Raw genomic sequence first — 17,179 nt, 5'->3', positions numbered from 1 at the left:
TGTCACTTTGTGTGTACATTTTGTATCGACTGTCCTGAAAAGAAACGGGAGCAGAAATTGTGATTTATTTATTTTTTTTACTTCTTGTGCTTCGTTTGCCTTCGGATGTCAGCCACTAAGATGTGTGCTGAATACAAAGAGGAAGAGTGAAACCAACAAACTGGAAACAATGACCATTATCAAAAAGACCATTATCTTTCTATAAAATACAAAGTACTAAGTACAAAGTATGTCAAATGACCAGTTTGTTGTATTTATAATACTTCTACCTATCTGTATCAGATTAAAACTATTTTGAACAAGCGCTCAGTAAATGGTGACAAAAAGATGACGGTTAGGGGCCTTGCCCAAGGGTTCAGAGTGGGGCAGGTGCAGGTATGTCACCTTTCCCACCCAAAGTTTTGTTGTCAGTCCAGGGATTTGAACTGGCAACCTTCAGTTTGCCATCTCTAACCTCTGTGCCACCACTCCCTAACTAAAATTAAAAATATATATACTTTACTTTATCACACTGAGGTCATTCAACGAGCAATCTGCAGCAGGTAAGATATTAATTATTCATAGCCTTTCCATAAAATCCTACCTAATAAAGATATGAGCTATGGATACTGTAGTCAGTGGGCGTACGAACACACACACACACCAGTTTGTCCTTCTATCTTTACAGAGACTTTGCATTGAGTTCCATTCATTTTTCATTCATTTCTATATCCTAACCATGACCCTGACCCTAAACCTAACCCCTAACCAATGACACTTCTTCTTATGGGGACTAGGCTTTGGGTCCCATAAGGACCAGTTGGTCATCACAATGTAGAAGTTGGAAAAATGGGCCTTACAGGGTAAACACACACACACACATAGTAACAGTCACATTTCATGTTTTTGGCAGCACTTTTATGAAACACCATTAGAGATCGATAACAACTTCAGTCATTGTACAGTCTTTACTAACTAAACATAATTTAAGAACTATAAAACATAGCTTTATACTTTAAATACACGAGTACAACTCCGTACAAAAATAAAGGGCAGTGAAACGTTTCCAAAGCCTACACAAACACCGTGGTGTCATCAGTCACATCAAGCCTGGGTGAACCAGTTTGGCACATTATCATCCTCCTCTGAAACAAAGCTTTCATGAAAATACTGTAATATAATCTGTTATTATCTCTTTGTACATGAGCACCTTGCTGTAGGTGTCGGGTCGGAGAATCCACAGAAGCCGAGCAGCCACTAGATGGTGCTTTGGACCAACGGGAGAAACCCCACAACGCTTTGATCGGCCAACAGATCAGGTTGGTGTTATCACTTCCAGGGTGCGTAGCTACAACGAAGGCGGTCCAGTCAGCGGTGCCATGGCAACAGGATGAGTTGAACGCCTCAGTCAGTCACTGTTGTTGTTCAGCGCTCATTTTCACTGGAAATCAGCCCCAAACGAAGTGTTTCCCACAGTTTTTCTTTGGATTTTCTCCTGTGGCCACAGCTGGAATCATTCCAAAATGCAGTCTCTCTTTCTCATTCACACATAAAAAAAACAACAAAAACACAACCTGCATTCACTCAGTTGCTTTCTTTTCTCCTCGTAAGCCAGCATGTGCTACGATTTATCCCCTTGGAGAACCTAAAACAAAGACGGTCTGTTACGCATCCAGTTTAGTAAAATCATTTGCAGTTTGTTTGTGTTTGTGTGATGCAGGACATGTGCTGCATGCCTGCTGGTGGGGACGTGACGAGCGTGTGTGTTTGCACATGCTTCTTCTCGGCGCTGGCGATGCTTACCTACCTGGTTGCGAGTTTTATGGGACTTCTGCATAAGCACCCTCCACTGGTCGTACAGCTTCATGGACATGCTGCTGCAGCCGTAGGCGTGCTTCCTCACCCAGCCGAAGAACTGCTTCAGCTCCCGGCGCAGCGTGGAGTTGGAGTCTCCGCTCGACTTGGAGTCGCAGGAGCCCGACATGAGCCGCTCTGCAGGGGGGGGGGGGATAACCAGGAGGGAGGAGAGATTCAGTTTAAAACAGAGGAAAAGCAGTTCCTGTGCAGCCTGACTGCATGACTTCAGTCAAAGATTCAAACTCTTTGGTCTTTTTTATTCTAAATAGAATAATTCACCTGTTTTAGTTTTTGTTTCCCAAACTGAAAGGAAGACCCTGATATTGGCACTGCCAACACCTTTACCAGGAACTGACATAATAAAAGTAAATATAATATATAAATAAATAAATAGAACCAACTGATTATTAGTATGCGCCGCTTATATGACCTTTATAGTTTTATGCTTTAGTAAGTTTTCCATTGAGATTTTCAGATGGACAGAATATAAAATACAGCCATAACAAGGAATAACAGTTTGCTCTAACATATTATTGTGGCTCATGGTTTTTTTTTCAATGCACATATTATATTAGAAATACTTTATTTTCCCAGAGTTCCCTAACAGGAAGCTGGAGCTGTGATTGGGCGCATCGTTTCGACATCAGCTCTAAATCCAACATGTTCGAATCCGTGCGCAGACTCACAAGAGCAACAAGAGAAATGAAGAATTTTTAGATGTTCTGTTTTTAATTAACCAAAAATCCCAGCAAGAATTCCTGCATATATTCATGGCCACCACTGTTGATGGTATAAAGACTTTAATTGTAATTTAAAACAGTAAGACAGACAGCTGCAACAACACAAAATGATTTTTTTTTCTCAAACTGAAAACGTATTCCTTTGCCATTATAGTTTCTGACCCCCCCCCCCCCCCCCCCCCCCAAATTATTTAAAATAAAATGGGAATTTTTTTAGGATTAGTGTTTTGTTTCTCGAACTGGGGTTGTGCTTGTGGTCAGATGAAGATAATATTTTCTACAACACTTACTGTATGCCTACATCAGCACATATAAAAACTATTTTCTTTAAATTATTTCCATGACATTAATCAAATTTTGGTTTAAACTGTGGTTCAGTTTATTTACTGTAAATAAACCTCTCAAAAAACAAACACTTAAAACCTGACAGCTGGATAATCAGCTTCGTATGAAACTACAGTTGGAGCAACAGATTTAGGCAGACGTGGTGGGCAGCACTCTTTTTGAGAAGGTCAATTTAAGATATTTAAAACAATCAAAGGGCGGCGTAGAGAATTGGAAAACAATTTTAATATTATTTTTAATCCTCTTTTTTTGTAACATAGTTAGAAGGACTTAATCAAAAATATATTTTCAATACTCTATAGGAACATGATGCTCTCTGTAAATTGGCTCTTGTGACCATAGGCGTCGCAACAATTGTATGTGAAGGGGACGTGTCCCCCTCACATTTAAAAAAAATACTAATTTGGACCCCCTCCACCCCCACATTTACCATGAAATATTAGTTCACCCAGCGCTGTTTCTATTTCGTTTTGAACCAATCCATTCCACTTGATTAATGGGAGAATACTCAAACCACTAAAAGTCCACTCCAGGTTTTCCTGGTTGCCTTCAACAACTCACCGCACACACGGGGCGGGGGAGGAAGGAGAGAAACCTGCCTTGTTCACTAGCTTAGCACTACATTAGTGTGGGCAGTTGTTGACTGGGGGGGGTTGATGCGTTAGAGAAGCAGAGTGCTATGTCTGTAGCATCTTAGCTAGCACATCTGTATTGCATGCCGCTTGCATAGTGTCATGCTAGTGCTAGCAGCTGTCGACCGGGGGTTGGGGGGGGGGGGGGCGTTATGCCTTGCTCTCTAAAATAGTTCTTGAATCAAGTGTTTACTGTATGTAGGTAAACATAGATGTTTAACAACCCGTTAAAATACACCAGAATGCAGGAAATGGCATCTACTTTATTTAAAATTTTCTGGGGGAGGACCCCCAGACCCCCCCACCAGTGTGTCCCCCCCCCCCCCCCCACATTACAAATGCTTCTGACGCCAATGCTATACAGTACTGTATACTTGTTAGCCTAAATATGCTAAATAAATTAATAAAAAGTGATGCGTTTGCTTTTTGGAGTCTTTAAGGTTCAGTCTGGTTCTGGAAACACGATGACTTAAAAATAAATTTGGACTACAAAAATTAAATAAAAAAAAACATCCAGATGAGCTGACTGAACATTGTTGGAGTTTTACCTGGATTACTGAGCATGGACTTTGGTGAAATTTGGCCCATTGGCCAATATTTTTTTTTTTCCGTTTTATTTCATCCTTTTAATTACCATTTTATTTTCATTTGTTAAAAAAAATCAATTTGTACGCATCCTTTATGATTGTCTATTGTTGTTGTTGTCATCACTCTTTGTCAAAAACTGGTCTCTCTTGTAAAAGAGTCCCCGAGGCTCAGTGGGACTAACCTGTATAAATAAAGGTTGAATGAAAATTCTTACATTTCATAGATAAAATGCTGCTTTTCATCACCGCATTTAAAAGTTGTTTTCTTTTCAAATTAGAATATTGTGGGCCGGATGGAAATTGTCCAAGGTCCACTTTTGGCCCTCGGGCCTTATGTTGCTCACGTCTTCCAATTTATAAAACTGAGATGAAGAACAAATAAACTCCTCTGAGTGGACGCCTCACCACTGTGGGGTGTGGAGGCAGCTGTGGGGTGGCTCCACTCGCTCCAGATCCCAGCTTTGCGAGAGCCGTAGATGCCCACGGGGTTACAACGAACCTGCAGGGAAAACGCATCGTAAATGAACAGAACCAACCGTTAAAAGCATTTTCTTGCACTTACACAACGTAGTACGTGCACATGTTCACCACACCTGGACAAAATACACCGTTCCGGGTCTCAGACCAGCCAGTCTACACGACGTCTGATTCCCCACGTCATCCATCACCTTAACAACAACAAGAAGAGAAAACACTGATGAGCTGAGCGCTGGAGGTCTGACCGCAGTATTAAATACCAATGGGCATGAACGGAAACACGACGCAGAATCAAGATGCAGAAAACACAAACCATGCACGGAGCCACACATGCATGAACACCACATTGTTTAGTGGCTCCTGATCAGCATGTTTATCAAACTATTTTAGCAAAATTGTGCCTGCTGGGTAAAAATCTGGTCCCTATTATTTATTACACAGTGGAATGTGCTGCGACGCACTCACACACTGTGCACAGGTACCAAAACTAACAGAGAGGAGCCCAAAACGCAGTAAAAAATCGGAGATGTTGCAATAAATGATGGTCCCTGCGCTCTCCCTGGCGTCCTGAGTGTAAACACTTGTGAAGAGGAGCTCCAGCAGAAAGCAGAACATGTAAATTACACGCAGCAGAGTGCTAATGATGTGATGTAAAGCAAGCCAAGCAGGCAGACGTTACAGCTGAGCGTCTTTACGGCCATATTGAAGACATTAACAGCTGAGATGTATCCCTCCATTCCTCAGCATGACCTCATGATTAGGGCCGGTTCAGAGGTGCTTTGTTTCCACCAGCGGCCCTCGGAGCCTCCGCTCTCCTCCTTTGAATGGAATCATCTCTCCGCCGCGCCTCTCCACTCCCCGTTCCTTGTTCGCCTTCTCGTTTTCCAGTGTGCGAGTAAAGACTTGCTTATATTACGATGGTGTAATTCCTCCTTAATTAGAGCAGACTCCTCCCTCCTGTCCCGAGGAAAATGATTTCTCTGAAGCTCCATCTGCATGACAGACTCGCTCCCTGCGTATTTTTCATTCATAAAAGGTTTGCGAAGGATTTGTTTACAGTGGATTGGGCCTCAGGTTTCTCCCTTATTAAAACCTGATTTCTATGATTTTTAGGTTTTTGACAGGCCTAACTATTAACTCACCTGGCAGAGGGAGCTTGGAGCGCACCAGTTTAAGATGTGAAACAGCTGGGTCCGTGTCTGCATGTCTGGGGGAACAGATTTATAAATGTGTTTCTTTACCTTCCACTCTTGGCTGTCCTCCAGCCTGTAGCGGATCTGATACTTGGCTTGGAACAGGAAGTCTTTGAGAGCTGGCGGGGCCTCCCAGCGAACGCTGAGCTGGTCCTCCAACTGGCCAACGCGACTGACGGTCACACCTGACGGGGGGTCGGTGGTCACTGCAGGGGGAGGAGTCATGTGAAATAAACAGATGATCGTATGAAATGAACGGATGCTGTTTTCAGATATAAATCTATTTTCATGTGTTTCCTGCTCAAAACACTAACTTAAGACACGTTAAGGGACAACATGGCTGATGTTTTTACGTCATTAAAACCATTACAGGAGTGGTGCGGATTTTTCAAGTTAGATTTAGTAAAGCATCCATTATTGGATGGATTAATGGATATGGTTCACTGGTGCTCGGGTCCAACTATCACTGTGCGAGAGGCGGGGGACACCCTGGACAGGTCTCCAGTCCATCACAGGGACATAGAGACAAAAAAAATTTCACTCGCTCACTCACCTAGGGACAATTTAGAGTTACCAATCAGCCTAACATGCATGTTTTTAGTCTGTGGGAGGAAACTGGAGTACCCGGAGAAAACCCACGCATGCACGGAGAGAACATGCAGAAAGGCCCCTGGACCGGATTCAATCCGGCAACCTTCTCACTGAGAGGCGGCAGCTCTACCAACTGATCCACCGTGCTGCAGTTATGAGCACTTATTACCTTACCTGTTGTAGATGGCTCTGTGAACGAGCGCAGTTCAGGAAGTTAAAAGTTTAATTCTGACTTGACTGATGAGCGAACTGAGTCACTTCAATCGGAACTTTTTGGCTTATGAGATCAATATTCTCAAAACATTTACACTGCTCTTAATTTAACATCATATCGCTGCTCCAGAATCGCCCCAGGTGTGTAAGTAGCTCGCTGCTGATCACACTTACAAATAATCTCAGGGTTCAATGTAAATATCAATTTGATGTCAAACTGACAGCTGCAGTTTATAAAGTAGCGTTGGCATGAACTACAAAGACATTTTTTTTTTACATCAGAGTTGTTTACGTCGTCAACAATCCACTCTGGGCTTGCTCGGACTAGCCATTCGCTCGTCAGTCCTGTCAGAATTAAAGCCTGTTTCACCACATTCAGAAGCTACCTACAACCTGACTCCATAAAGATCTGATCTGCCACACATCCAGTCTGAAACCCCATTAAATACTGACCGCTCACCGGATCTTTCAGGTTCCTGATTTATTAAAGCCCATCGAGATTTTTTTTTTCCCCTACACATCTGGGTATCATGTTGGTAAGTCAAATTACAGCTGTTTGACCATATAAATGTGTAAATAAATAAGCTCATCACCATCAGAACCACATCGTTAAGAAAGCCCGAGCAGAGCTGACTCCGTGTGTTTTATTAAATGAATGTGTTGCAGGTGTTAGGGATGTGGAAAGTTTCTGTTTTCTGTCCACGAAACACTTTTTGGTTTTAAATGACGTCGGCGAAAAAAAAATAAAGAACAAAGAGTAAAAAGATTCCGTCCAGTTTTAGTCAACTTTGGATTTGTTGTCACCAAAATCATCATTTTCATTCAAGAAAACGCCCCCAGGTGTATTTCAGCACCTCGGCTGAGGCTCGTGGTGTCTTTATGTGCAACGCAGCGCAGGGATCGGTGGTTCGGTTCTGGCGGAGGTCTCTCGGTGCCTCTAAGGTTCTGATGGCTTGACATGTTGGCGAAGACTTTTTCATCTGACAATAATTATCTCTTCTACAAACAAACGTGCAGCGACAGACCACTGTCTTCACGTTGTGCTCGTTTTAGTTCGGGCTTTTGAAATGTTTTACCATGTTCCTCGCAATCACATCCATAAACAAACTAAGTTAAAAAATAAAAACAGGAGGAAGATGGAAAAATAGAGGGAAAAGTCACTTTAAGGACTTTTGTTTCAGGTTTCAATAAGCTGTCAATCTTTAAGAACAAAAGTCTGGAAAAGAAACTTTTTGGCAAAACTGGATCAAACTCATCAAACCACGACTATCAGCTATAAGGAAATGTTAAATGTAGCTGATCTCCACCTTCCAGGTGATACTTGTGTCTGCAGTGGAACAACCAAGATCCCACTCTTCACACAGACAGGTTGTGGTTTCTTCAAATTGTCGGTAATTATCCGTTTCACAGCAGCAGTCATCTAATACACAATCTTATCTTCCAAATACGCTCCTTTCACTCGTAACCGGCTATTTTTGGCTACGGTTTCCAAACACAACATTGAAACTCTCGTCAGGATGTGATGGAGAGCGAGGAGAAGAGGGAGGGTCAAGCCTAAAGCTGGGGAGGCGTGACGTGACATGACTGGTAACTGCAGAACCACTAAACAGATGTTACAGCAGACATTTAAGTTTAGAGAAACAAAACGATTTGGTCAATTCTGCTCTATACAGTTACACTCAGAAAACAACCAAGACATGTGCTTGATAGACTTGAACAAAACAAGTTTGCACAACATGAACAAACTGAGTTTGTGTCAGAAAAAAAATATTAGTGAATTGCAAATATATGCCCCTAATTTAAAATAAGTGTGGACATTGTGCAAAATGGAAATGAAAACAGAATGCAAAGCTTTGCTCATAATCTCAAATCCCTTTTGTTAAACAATGAAACACAATAATGCTAAATATTAAAACTAAAAAATGTGCACTATATTAGGGGGGAAAATAAGGCGATTTTAAATTAAAGCAGCACTTTAGAGAGGCTGAATCTGTCACAAGTAAAGATGGGCAGAGGTTTACCAGTCTGGAAAGCACAGACTCTAAAAATATTGGAACAATGTCAATGAACAATTGGGAAGACTGTAAAAATCTCATCATATACCGTTCATAACAACAGGGCGCCGCTGCCTCGCAGCAAAAATGTCCTGGATTAAAGTCCCGGTTTGGGCTTGGGGTCTGTATTTTTATTTTGCTTTTTCAAGGAGCGGTCAGCATCTTTCTGTCTCACCCAAAGCTGTCCTTGAAACCAGCACTCCACACACTGTCTTTTTCATACCTCCCCCGACTACCACCTGAAGTCCCTTTGTGGCTTTCCATTGGAGATCCCGATCTCATGTACACCCCTCCATGACATACATAAAGTATAAACCCCTCCATGGTCTATAACTAGAGAAATTCCCTTGGTGAATTTCTCCTAAGCAAGCTGCTCCATGACCGCTCTCTGAGATCCCAGATCTCCCAGCGTACCCCTTCATGGTACACTTATTAGAAGTCCCTTCATGACGTCCATACACCATATTCATTAAAATCAGCGTCAGTGCGTGGCTCACTGGTCGACACCCATCACCTCGCTTGAACCAACAGCGATCTGGCCTCACTAAAATTCAGCAATTCCAGCCTGAGGACTTTCAGTTAAGGAGATTAAATCTCCCCCGTGCACGGTTCTGATCAAAGCCTGGAGGTTCAAGGTTAGATGTTGGGGCCGGCACTCGAAGGACCAAAATGTTGGATGAAAATATTCTCTATTTAGTTTAAATAAAAGAACCATGATGGCAGGAGATGATTTTTAACTGGTTTTACTTGACTCATTCAAGGCAGATTACATACACAGATATCGTACTTGCCACCGTACACATCGCACCGCCACATAAGTTGCATCAGTCCAAATATGTCTAATAAAGTGGACAAATCCATAAATAAGTCCCTTTGCCATAAAGGTCTAATCTATTATGCGTCACTGCTGATCACTCAGAAACATGGGCCGGTGTTGTGCCAGAAATCGATTGGTTGTCAAATGGCAGCTGCGGGAGTGTGCACAGGAGGACTTTAACAAGAATTTAACAAGATTAACACTTAAAAACAATAATTTGTTTGCTCAAAATTATAGTAAATGTGTGTCTCAGTTGAACATTTCCTTAATAAATGCACTTTGACGGTCAAATCAGATGCATTTCAAAAGCCGATTTGTGGCTTCGGGAGCACGTAGAGGAACAACTCGCTGTGCATTTCTTCTAAATTTAACAAGATAACCACCTGAAAACCATTATTTGTTTGCTCAAAATTATTGTAAATGTGTCTCACAGTTGAACTTTTCCTTAATAAATGCATTTTAATGGTCAAATCAGCTGCATTTCATTAATGGTCAAATCAGCAGCATTTCACCTGGGCGGCGAAATGCTGCTGATTTGACGTTTGCTCCAGGAGTTCTGGAGTGAGACAAAGGTGACCTGTATGGCAAGCCAAGTGTCTCATTAATAACCAATTTTACCTATTAAAGAGACACTTGGCTTGCCATATCAGTCAAGGACCCTCTAGTGGCTGAAAATGGCAGTGTTCAATATTTTCCATTTCAGAATGAATGAAATCGTCAGATCTCACACAAAAATATGTGGAAAAACATAAATATGTCACTTCGCTGTATAAGTCGCAGGCATGCTAATTTATGCCAAAAGCTGCGACTTATACAGCGAAAACTACGGTACACAATGCATGGATCATGTGACTGAATGAGCGTCAAACAGAGTTTTCTACAGATTTTTGTACAGCAGCAGGTGTTCCCTCATAACCAGATGCACTCAGACGCACACACATGATCCATGGCCGTTGGCTAGTCGACCTCCAGATGGAGATAAGAGGATGTTCTGGGCATGTTCTCATGGCGTCAACACCAGTGAGGCCCTGTGAGTTGGAGAACTGGGCTTCACACTGAGACAAGAGAACGTTTTGTGCACACGTTACAGAAAGATGTTCTCGGCCACAATATAATGAAAATATTCATAACAGAAATTCTCCAACACTTTCTGTGTTTAGTGTTCTCCTCGTGCTTGCCTGGGTTTTCTCAGGGTACTCCTGTTTCCTCCCACAGTCCAAAACCATGCATCTTAAGCTGCCTTCAGGTCCAGGCCTCCCTTGCAAAAGAGATCTGTGATCTTAAGGGGATTTGCCTGGTTAAATAAAGGTTAATGATAAATATTTTAAAAAATAGCATCATCAGAAGATTCAAGAATCTGAAGACATCTTTGAGCTCAAGGGACTAGGTTGAAAATCGATACTGGATGCCATGAAAGTTCTGCCATGCGAACGAGAAGGCATCAGCACCGTGCCGTGTTTCCTCTGGACCAAACGGAGCGAGGCAGCGTGGGAAACTGTTCTGAGGTCAGACGGAGCTAAACTGGTGCTAAACATCCTGTCCTAACTTTACTAAGACATGACCTTATATGTTTTTAAAAAGCACAATTTCATAATTTGAACATTTGATATGTTCCATTGTGAATTAAATATGAGTTTAGGGAATTAGCAAATTATTGTACACAGGTGATTTATTTTATTTTATTTGCGTAACGTCCAGACTTTTTCAGAATCGGGGTTACATCTGTAATTTCTTTCTGATTTAGACTTTAAGATAATTCCAAGCAACTACAGTAATTCATCACTCAGCTCAGCATCATTTAGAATTGACTCAGAATTTGAATATTTTAGATTTTTGGCTTAACTAGGTTAATTGAGCTCATTTTAATGTGAATTCTTCAAACAACCAGTTGTATCAATTGCCAGGTTTAAGCACGTCTGTCCTGCTGCCTCAGTTTCACTATTGTTTCACTGAAATGTCAACATTACAAATGTGATGTCCATTCAAACAAGATTAAAAAAACATTTCAATCAAGGAAAATTAATTTGACCCACTTGAAATGAATTGTTCACATGTTCCAATAATAAATTACAACAACGCAAACTTTTATTGTGAAGGAAAGACAAAAACAAGATGATTATTTGAGTGTATAATGAAGTCAAACGGTAAATATTTAAACTGTTTACTCCTAAAACAGAATATTGGAGCTTGTGTTGTAAGTGAACTAGTGATGTACGTCTTTTGTTAAAGAAGGTGCTCTAACTGGAATAATACTTGAAGAGAAGTAGTTGACAGAACCAGGAAATGAAATTTGAACATTTCAAACTAAATGTGGTTAAATTAGTTATGTTTAAAATCACAAATTCATAAATTAAAAGCTCAAAGGAAACCACTCCAGCACACCCTAACACATTCCTGACTGGAACATGATGCGTCGGCCACATTATTGTGCACGTGCCCATCGCTCTGTGTGTGTGTGGCTTAAAAATCTGTACACGGAGGAAAATCTATGTATTCACACTCAAAGACGGTGAACTTTAAATCTATGAATCATAGTATGTGCTGTGTCACTGCTCGACACGTCATCATCTCGGAGTCAGACGGCGATGCAAGTTTCCTCTAGTCTGGACGATCCTTACGTCTCCCCACGACTGAGGAATGTAAAAAAGCTGTAGGTGTTTCTACCTCCTCGTCAGAACTGACTGCACATGACTGAGGATGTGACTCACAGTGGCCCGACTCAGGCGTGGTCTCTTTATGACCTGCTTCTTTACGTGGGAATAAAAGGAAGGCTGGGTCACCGAGACAAAGACAAAATGCTCACACAAGCAGATCCCCCGCCCCAGAAAAACACCTGCCCACACTCAGACTGCCCCTCTGTTTCCATACGAGACCCTGCCCTGCCCTCCAGGTGTGGATACAGGTGTGCAATTGCATACATTAGCAAGAAGAAAGAGACTACGGCTTGATGGACGCTCGTCTCCTCGCCCGTGGCATGTCCACCCCCTAGAAACTCAATATTCCTTTCCCAAAAAGGTTCAGAGCGTGCTGGGAGGGAGTCACATGAGGATTTCCAAGCTAACCAGGTTGTGTTATTTCAAGTCCACGTCTGAAAGCCTCAAAGCCCAAACTGGTCTGGCCTCAGGGTCTGCAGTCGCCTTGGAGTTAAGATTAGGTTTGAGGATCAGCAAGAGACATTCCACAGTCTTTGTGAGTCTGTGTGTGTCCACTGAGCATGAGTAAAGAGAAAATGAGCTTGTTGTCAGACAAGATGCCCGTTTCATTTCAGGCGTCAGCTCGCAACAAAAGTCACGTCAAGACGCTTTTCCACACGGTGGGAACACATGTAAATGGAATGGTAAATGGACTGTACTTGCATAGCACCTTTCTATCTTATTGAGACACTCAAAGTGCTTTACAACAATCTGTGCCTCATTTACCCATTCATACAGCTCTATACTAGATCTCTACAAAGCTAATTGAACAAATGATTCTAAAGAGACTAATCAGTGATTTATCACATTCATACACTGATGGGACACATCGGAGGCTATGAGGGGTTCAGTGTCTTGCCCAGGGACACTTCGGCATGTGACTGCTGTGGGGTTCGAACCCCCAACTCTTGCATTGGAGGACGGCTGCTCTAACCACTCAGCCACAGCCGCCCTCAGATGTAGGCATGTCCATGAGTGGGCACACATCTGGCGTGGAGAGAGAGTTTGGGCTCGTTGCTCGCTCCTTTTGCTTGAACCGCTTTAACCGAAGCAACAGACCTTATAACGCAACTTTAAAAGGGAATGCCGCTCAGCTCCTATCGGTGTAAAATCAGAAAAGTTCTTTTGAGCAATCTTGTCTGAAGCCCAAGTCCTGTCTGTGCTAATCCCACAGAGGCTGAGAACCACGTCACGTGAAATGCAACGTCAACGTCTTGAAGCTAAAGCCACTCCAGGTACTAACATGGATTAAATCTGAGGGGTCATGAGATGGACAAGGTATCTTTGTAGCTTGCAGCTTTATCCTTTGGGATTTATTGTATATGCTATAGGATCCCAAAATAACCTTTATCCACTCAGTTTGATGAAGAGCTTTTTAAAGCAAATGTCTATATTTGGAAGTTTGTTACCTGAACAAAAAGAAAGGAGACTAAAACTTAATTCAAGGTTTCATGACTGCTTGACCACAAACTTTCAAAAGAACGTGGGAATAAAAAGCATAAACTCTTAGAAACCATCATGTCGTGGACGATGTACTGGTGTTTGACAGCTTTCAGCTTTAATTACAAGCCTCGTCCTAAGTGTATATTTTTGATCACGTCCATCTTTTAAAGATAATTTATGTTCTAACAGTTTTAGCAGAACGCACCATGCTCCAATGGTCACTGCTGTTTTCAAACAACTGCTACACTTTAAAAGCCTCCGCGGGCACCAGGTGCACATCAGTCAGAGCAGCGTTTGGATGTGAAGCCTGCAGTATGAACGTACTGACACCAGATCTGCATCAGCTTTCAATGTGAGGCTAAAATGTGCTGTGGTTCCAGGCTACCTTGGGGCAGGAGAAAACACTGAAACAACTCACTTTGCACTAGAAATATCTGCCTTTTGGACAAACAACACTAAAAACACTTCATTTGCACATTGAATACAGTTGGTGTCGATAAAATTGCCCCTGTCTTATTAGTTAAATCAGTTTAAGGGTAGTTTTCAAATGTTTAGCTTAGTTTAGGAGGTTGTAAGTTGACAAATGATTAGCCTCGCTGCTGGTCTTAGTCTGGCTGTGAAACCCCAAACTGATGGTACAATATTATTTTTGCCAGGATTTGAAAACCTTAACTTCATGTGTCGATGAAAGTTCAGGATCTCCTGAGCTCTTTAGCCACGCTATTGCTAAGTGACAGTAAGCTAGTTCTGAAGAGGGTTTTACTTTTTTAAATTTGCTTTACCTGTTAAGTGTCATGGTCCAGAATCAAACAGATTCGTTTTAACCAGACAACAAATAAATAATAATGCAAAGGAGCGGGTAAAATACTGTTTTAGCATTAGGCTAATTTTAACGGGTCGGACTACTTGCAGGAAGTACATAACCGGGAATGAATCTGGTTTATTTTGAAGATGTTGACGAGCCATCGTTCCAGAATAAAGCTCGAGGTCACGCTGTCACAAAGAGCTAAAGATAAATGTGGACGGTCAAAGTGTGCTTCTTCTCCCACTCACCCACATCTAAGATGTCCAGGATGATGACGTCAGAGGTGGCCCGGCCCAGCTGGTTGGAGGCCTCCACCCAGATCTCATAGGGCGTGAAGAGGTGCAGGTCCTGGGTGATGCTGCAGGAGTACGGCTGCGCGTGACTGTAATCCTCACACTCCTTCTCTGTTCCATACCATCTGAGGACAGAGCAAAACGGTGTCTGACTGAATTCATTGTGAAATCTGGATCCAGTGAGCTGGCTGGGTTACAACTGGTCGAAATGGTTTAATTTGAAAGATCAATTTGATTTTGCTTAAATTTAACTTTGATGTTTCTTAAACGCAAAAACATGTCAATCCATCCATTCATCTACTCATCATCATCCACAAAGAGAAGAGAGTACACATAATAATAATAATAATAATAATAATAATACATTGCCGGTATTGCAAAACACAACAAAAAATTATCCATATGGTATTTAGATAAGGAATGTTTGCAGTGTAATGTTTTATCTCTTTAAAGAAGTATAATTTATTTTCCATTTTTGTTCTCATCGTTTACACTAAAAGCCCCGTGTGCTTCACTACATGGCGTACTTTCTGAAGTACTTTACACATACCGATACTCTGTAATTTAGTTATTTACTCCATTTTAGATCCCGTTTTTAAGCTGTCATGCCAAAATTGAAAAGCAACGAGTTGGCGCGTAGGCCCTTTGTTCTTCCCGTTAGGCGTGTGTTTGTGTTGCTGTTGTCGCAGTGAATAAAGTACAAAGTTAGATTTAACGACATGTTGATGAGCTCAGAGTTAAATGGCTTGCACAAGGATCCCTGCATCCTTTTTAAGGCCAAGAAGCAAATTCTTTAACATACTAAATCAAAAATAATAATAATGTTGGAGCTGGTGAGAAGGGACAGATTTATTGCAGTAAGTACGTTCTGCAGTAATGCGTACCTGAGTTTGTACTTGAGCTTGTACTGTGTGCTGATGTTAGTCTCCCCCTTTCCTCCAGGAGCCCAGCTGCACGTCAGGTCCTTGGTGTTCCGGGACCAGCAGGTCAGATTGACCGGTTTCTCTGGAGGCACTGGGGGGACAGAGAGCAGGGAGGAGGCAGCAGCAGAGGTGGGAAATGGAGGTCAGAGAGGGTACAAAACGACAGCCAAGTCCTCCAGGGTGGAACTCGCCCATTAGTGATGTTCCTACAAAATTGCAGGTATTTTTCCTTAATTGGTTTGTGTGTGCATGTGCACATTTGTGTGCAAGCTGTTAATGTTGAGATCCCTGCCAACGTTGTTCGTCTGTCAGAACACGGGGTCCTCAGCACTAGAGACACAGAGTTTAGGACCCCTCCTGCGTCCCTGTCGGTGTGTCTGACAGAACGCCTGCACTTATTCTTTGTGCTTACTTTGTCTCTAAAACGTCAACGTCTTACTTTATATTCTTTGTCTGCCAAAAGCAAATACTAAGATCCAACTTAAAGACAGTGAACATCATTATTATTTCTTCAAACATCTGTTTAAAAGTTAAATGAATGTGCAGGATCCTGGTTTTTGTAAGAGATTATATAATGTACAATTTACAATCTAATCCCAGAACAACTTGTTTTATGGTGAAGTAATAAAAACAACTGCAGGTTTTAAATAACTGGTGACACAATTATTTCAGAGTATAATTACTTTTTTGACCGATTACAATGCAAAAAGTGCAGAAATGTGTTAAATTAATGCCATCTCAAATTATTTGTATAACATAACCCCAAAAAGATGAGATTTTCATGTGTTAATCTTGTGTTTACCTGAAGATGAAAAAACTGGTGTGTTTTCAGAGTCTAATTATTCATTTGCACATTTAATATTACTGTAAACACTAGTCAACTATGGTATAAATACACACCAACATTGTAAAACTGGCAATCAACAAAGTGTAATCTTATCTTATTTTCTTATTAGTTAAGATAGTACCTCACAAAGTTTAACAATTAAAAACAAAGCAACGTTTTCTTTATTTTTACAATGATTAAACAAACACCAAAAAAGAAGAAGAAACATCAGTTTAACATCTGTCAAACAGCAGCGGCTTTGGTTACTAGTTTGATTATGGGCAAAACTAAATCATTTAAATAGCTTTGTCTAAATAAAATATCATGCTTTGACCTTTAAAATAAGTAAAAACACCTGCCGTCCTAAATGTCAAAAACAAGGATCTCATGCAACTAATTATTGCTAAAACCACAGTATGAGTTGGGGATGACTCTCAGCTACTACCACACCAAATTTAAGTCTAAAAATTAAAAATAGGTCTAGATATTTTTGTGTTTGCTGAGGTCAGTTACATTAGCTGTGACAATGACTTTCGTTGAAGTGTCATTCAAATCTTTACCCCGATACATTAGATATTTTGCTAACAGACAAACACACAAACAGCTAATTATATGATAATAATGACTAAAATTGGCATGTAGGTCATAACTTCATACTAGAATAGGCCACCTTGGGGAACTTTAAGGAGCAATATATACATACATACATAT

At 41.3% G+C, this 17,179-nt stretch overlaps 1 protein-coding gene across 1 annotated transcript in view; it reads right to left on the bottom strand.

Moving 5' to 3' along the window:
• Positions 1-1,503: 1,503 nt before the first annotated feature.
• The window catches only part of crlf1a (cytokine receptor-like factor 1a), a 23,783-nt gene continuing 8,107 nt past the window's right edge, over positions 1,504-17,179 (bottom strand). The window contains exons 2-8 of the mRNA XM_037695311.1: positions 15,604-15,733; positions 14,675-14,844; positions 5,859-6,016; positions 4,734-4,808; positions 4,546-4,639; positions 1,787-1,971; positions 1,504-1,624 (exon numbers count right to left, since the gene is read on the bottom strand). Of these exons, the coding sequence (XP_037551239.1) occupies positions 1,601-1,624; positions 1,787-1,971; positions 4,546-4,639; positions 4,734-4,808; positions 5,859-6,016; positions 14,675-14,844; positions 15,604-15,733 (836 nt within the window). The 3' untranslated portion in view covers positions 1,504-1,600. The remainder of the gene's footprint in view (positions 1,625-1,786; positions 1,972-4,545; positions 4,640-4,733; positions 4,809-5,858; positions 6,017-14,674; positions 14,845-15,603; positions 15,734-17,179) is intronic.

Source organism: Nematolebias whitei, chromosome 21, assembly GCF_014905685.2.
Source record: "Nematolebias whitei isolate Nwh7 chromosome 21, NemWhi1, whole genome shotgun sequence".
Lineage (NCBI taxonomy): Eukaryota > Metazoa > Chordata > Actinopteri > Cyprinodontiformes > Rivulidae > Nematolebias > Nematolebias whitei.
This window is presented reverse-complemented; position numbering and strand designations above follow the sequence as displayed.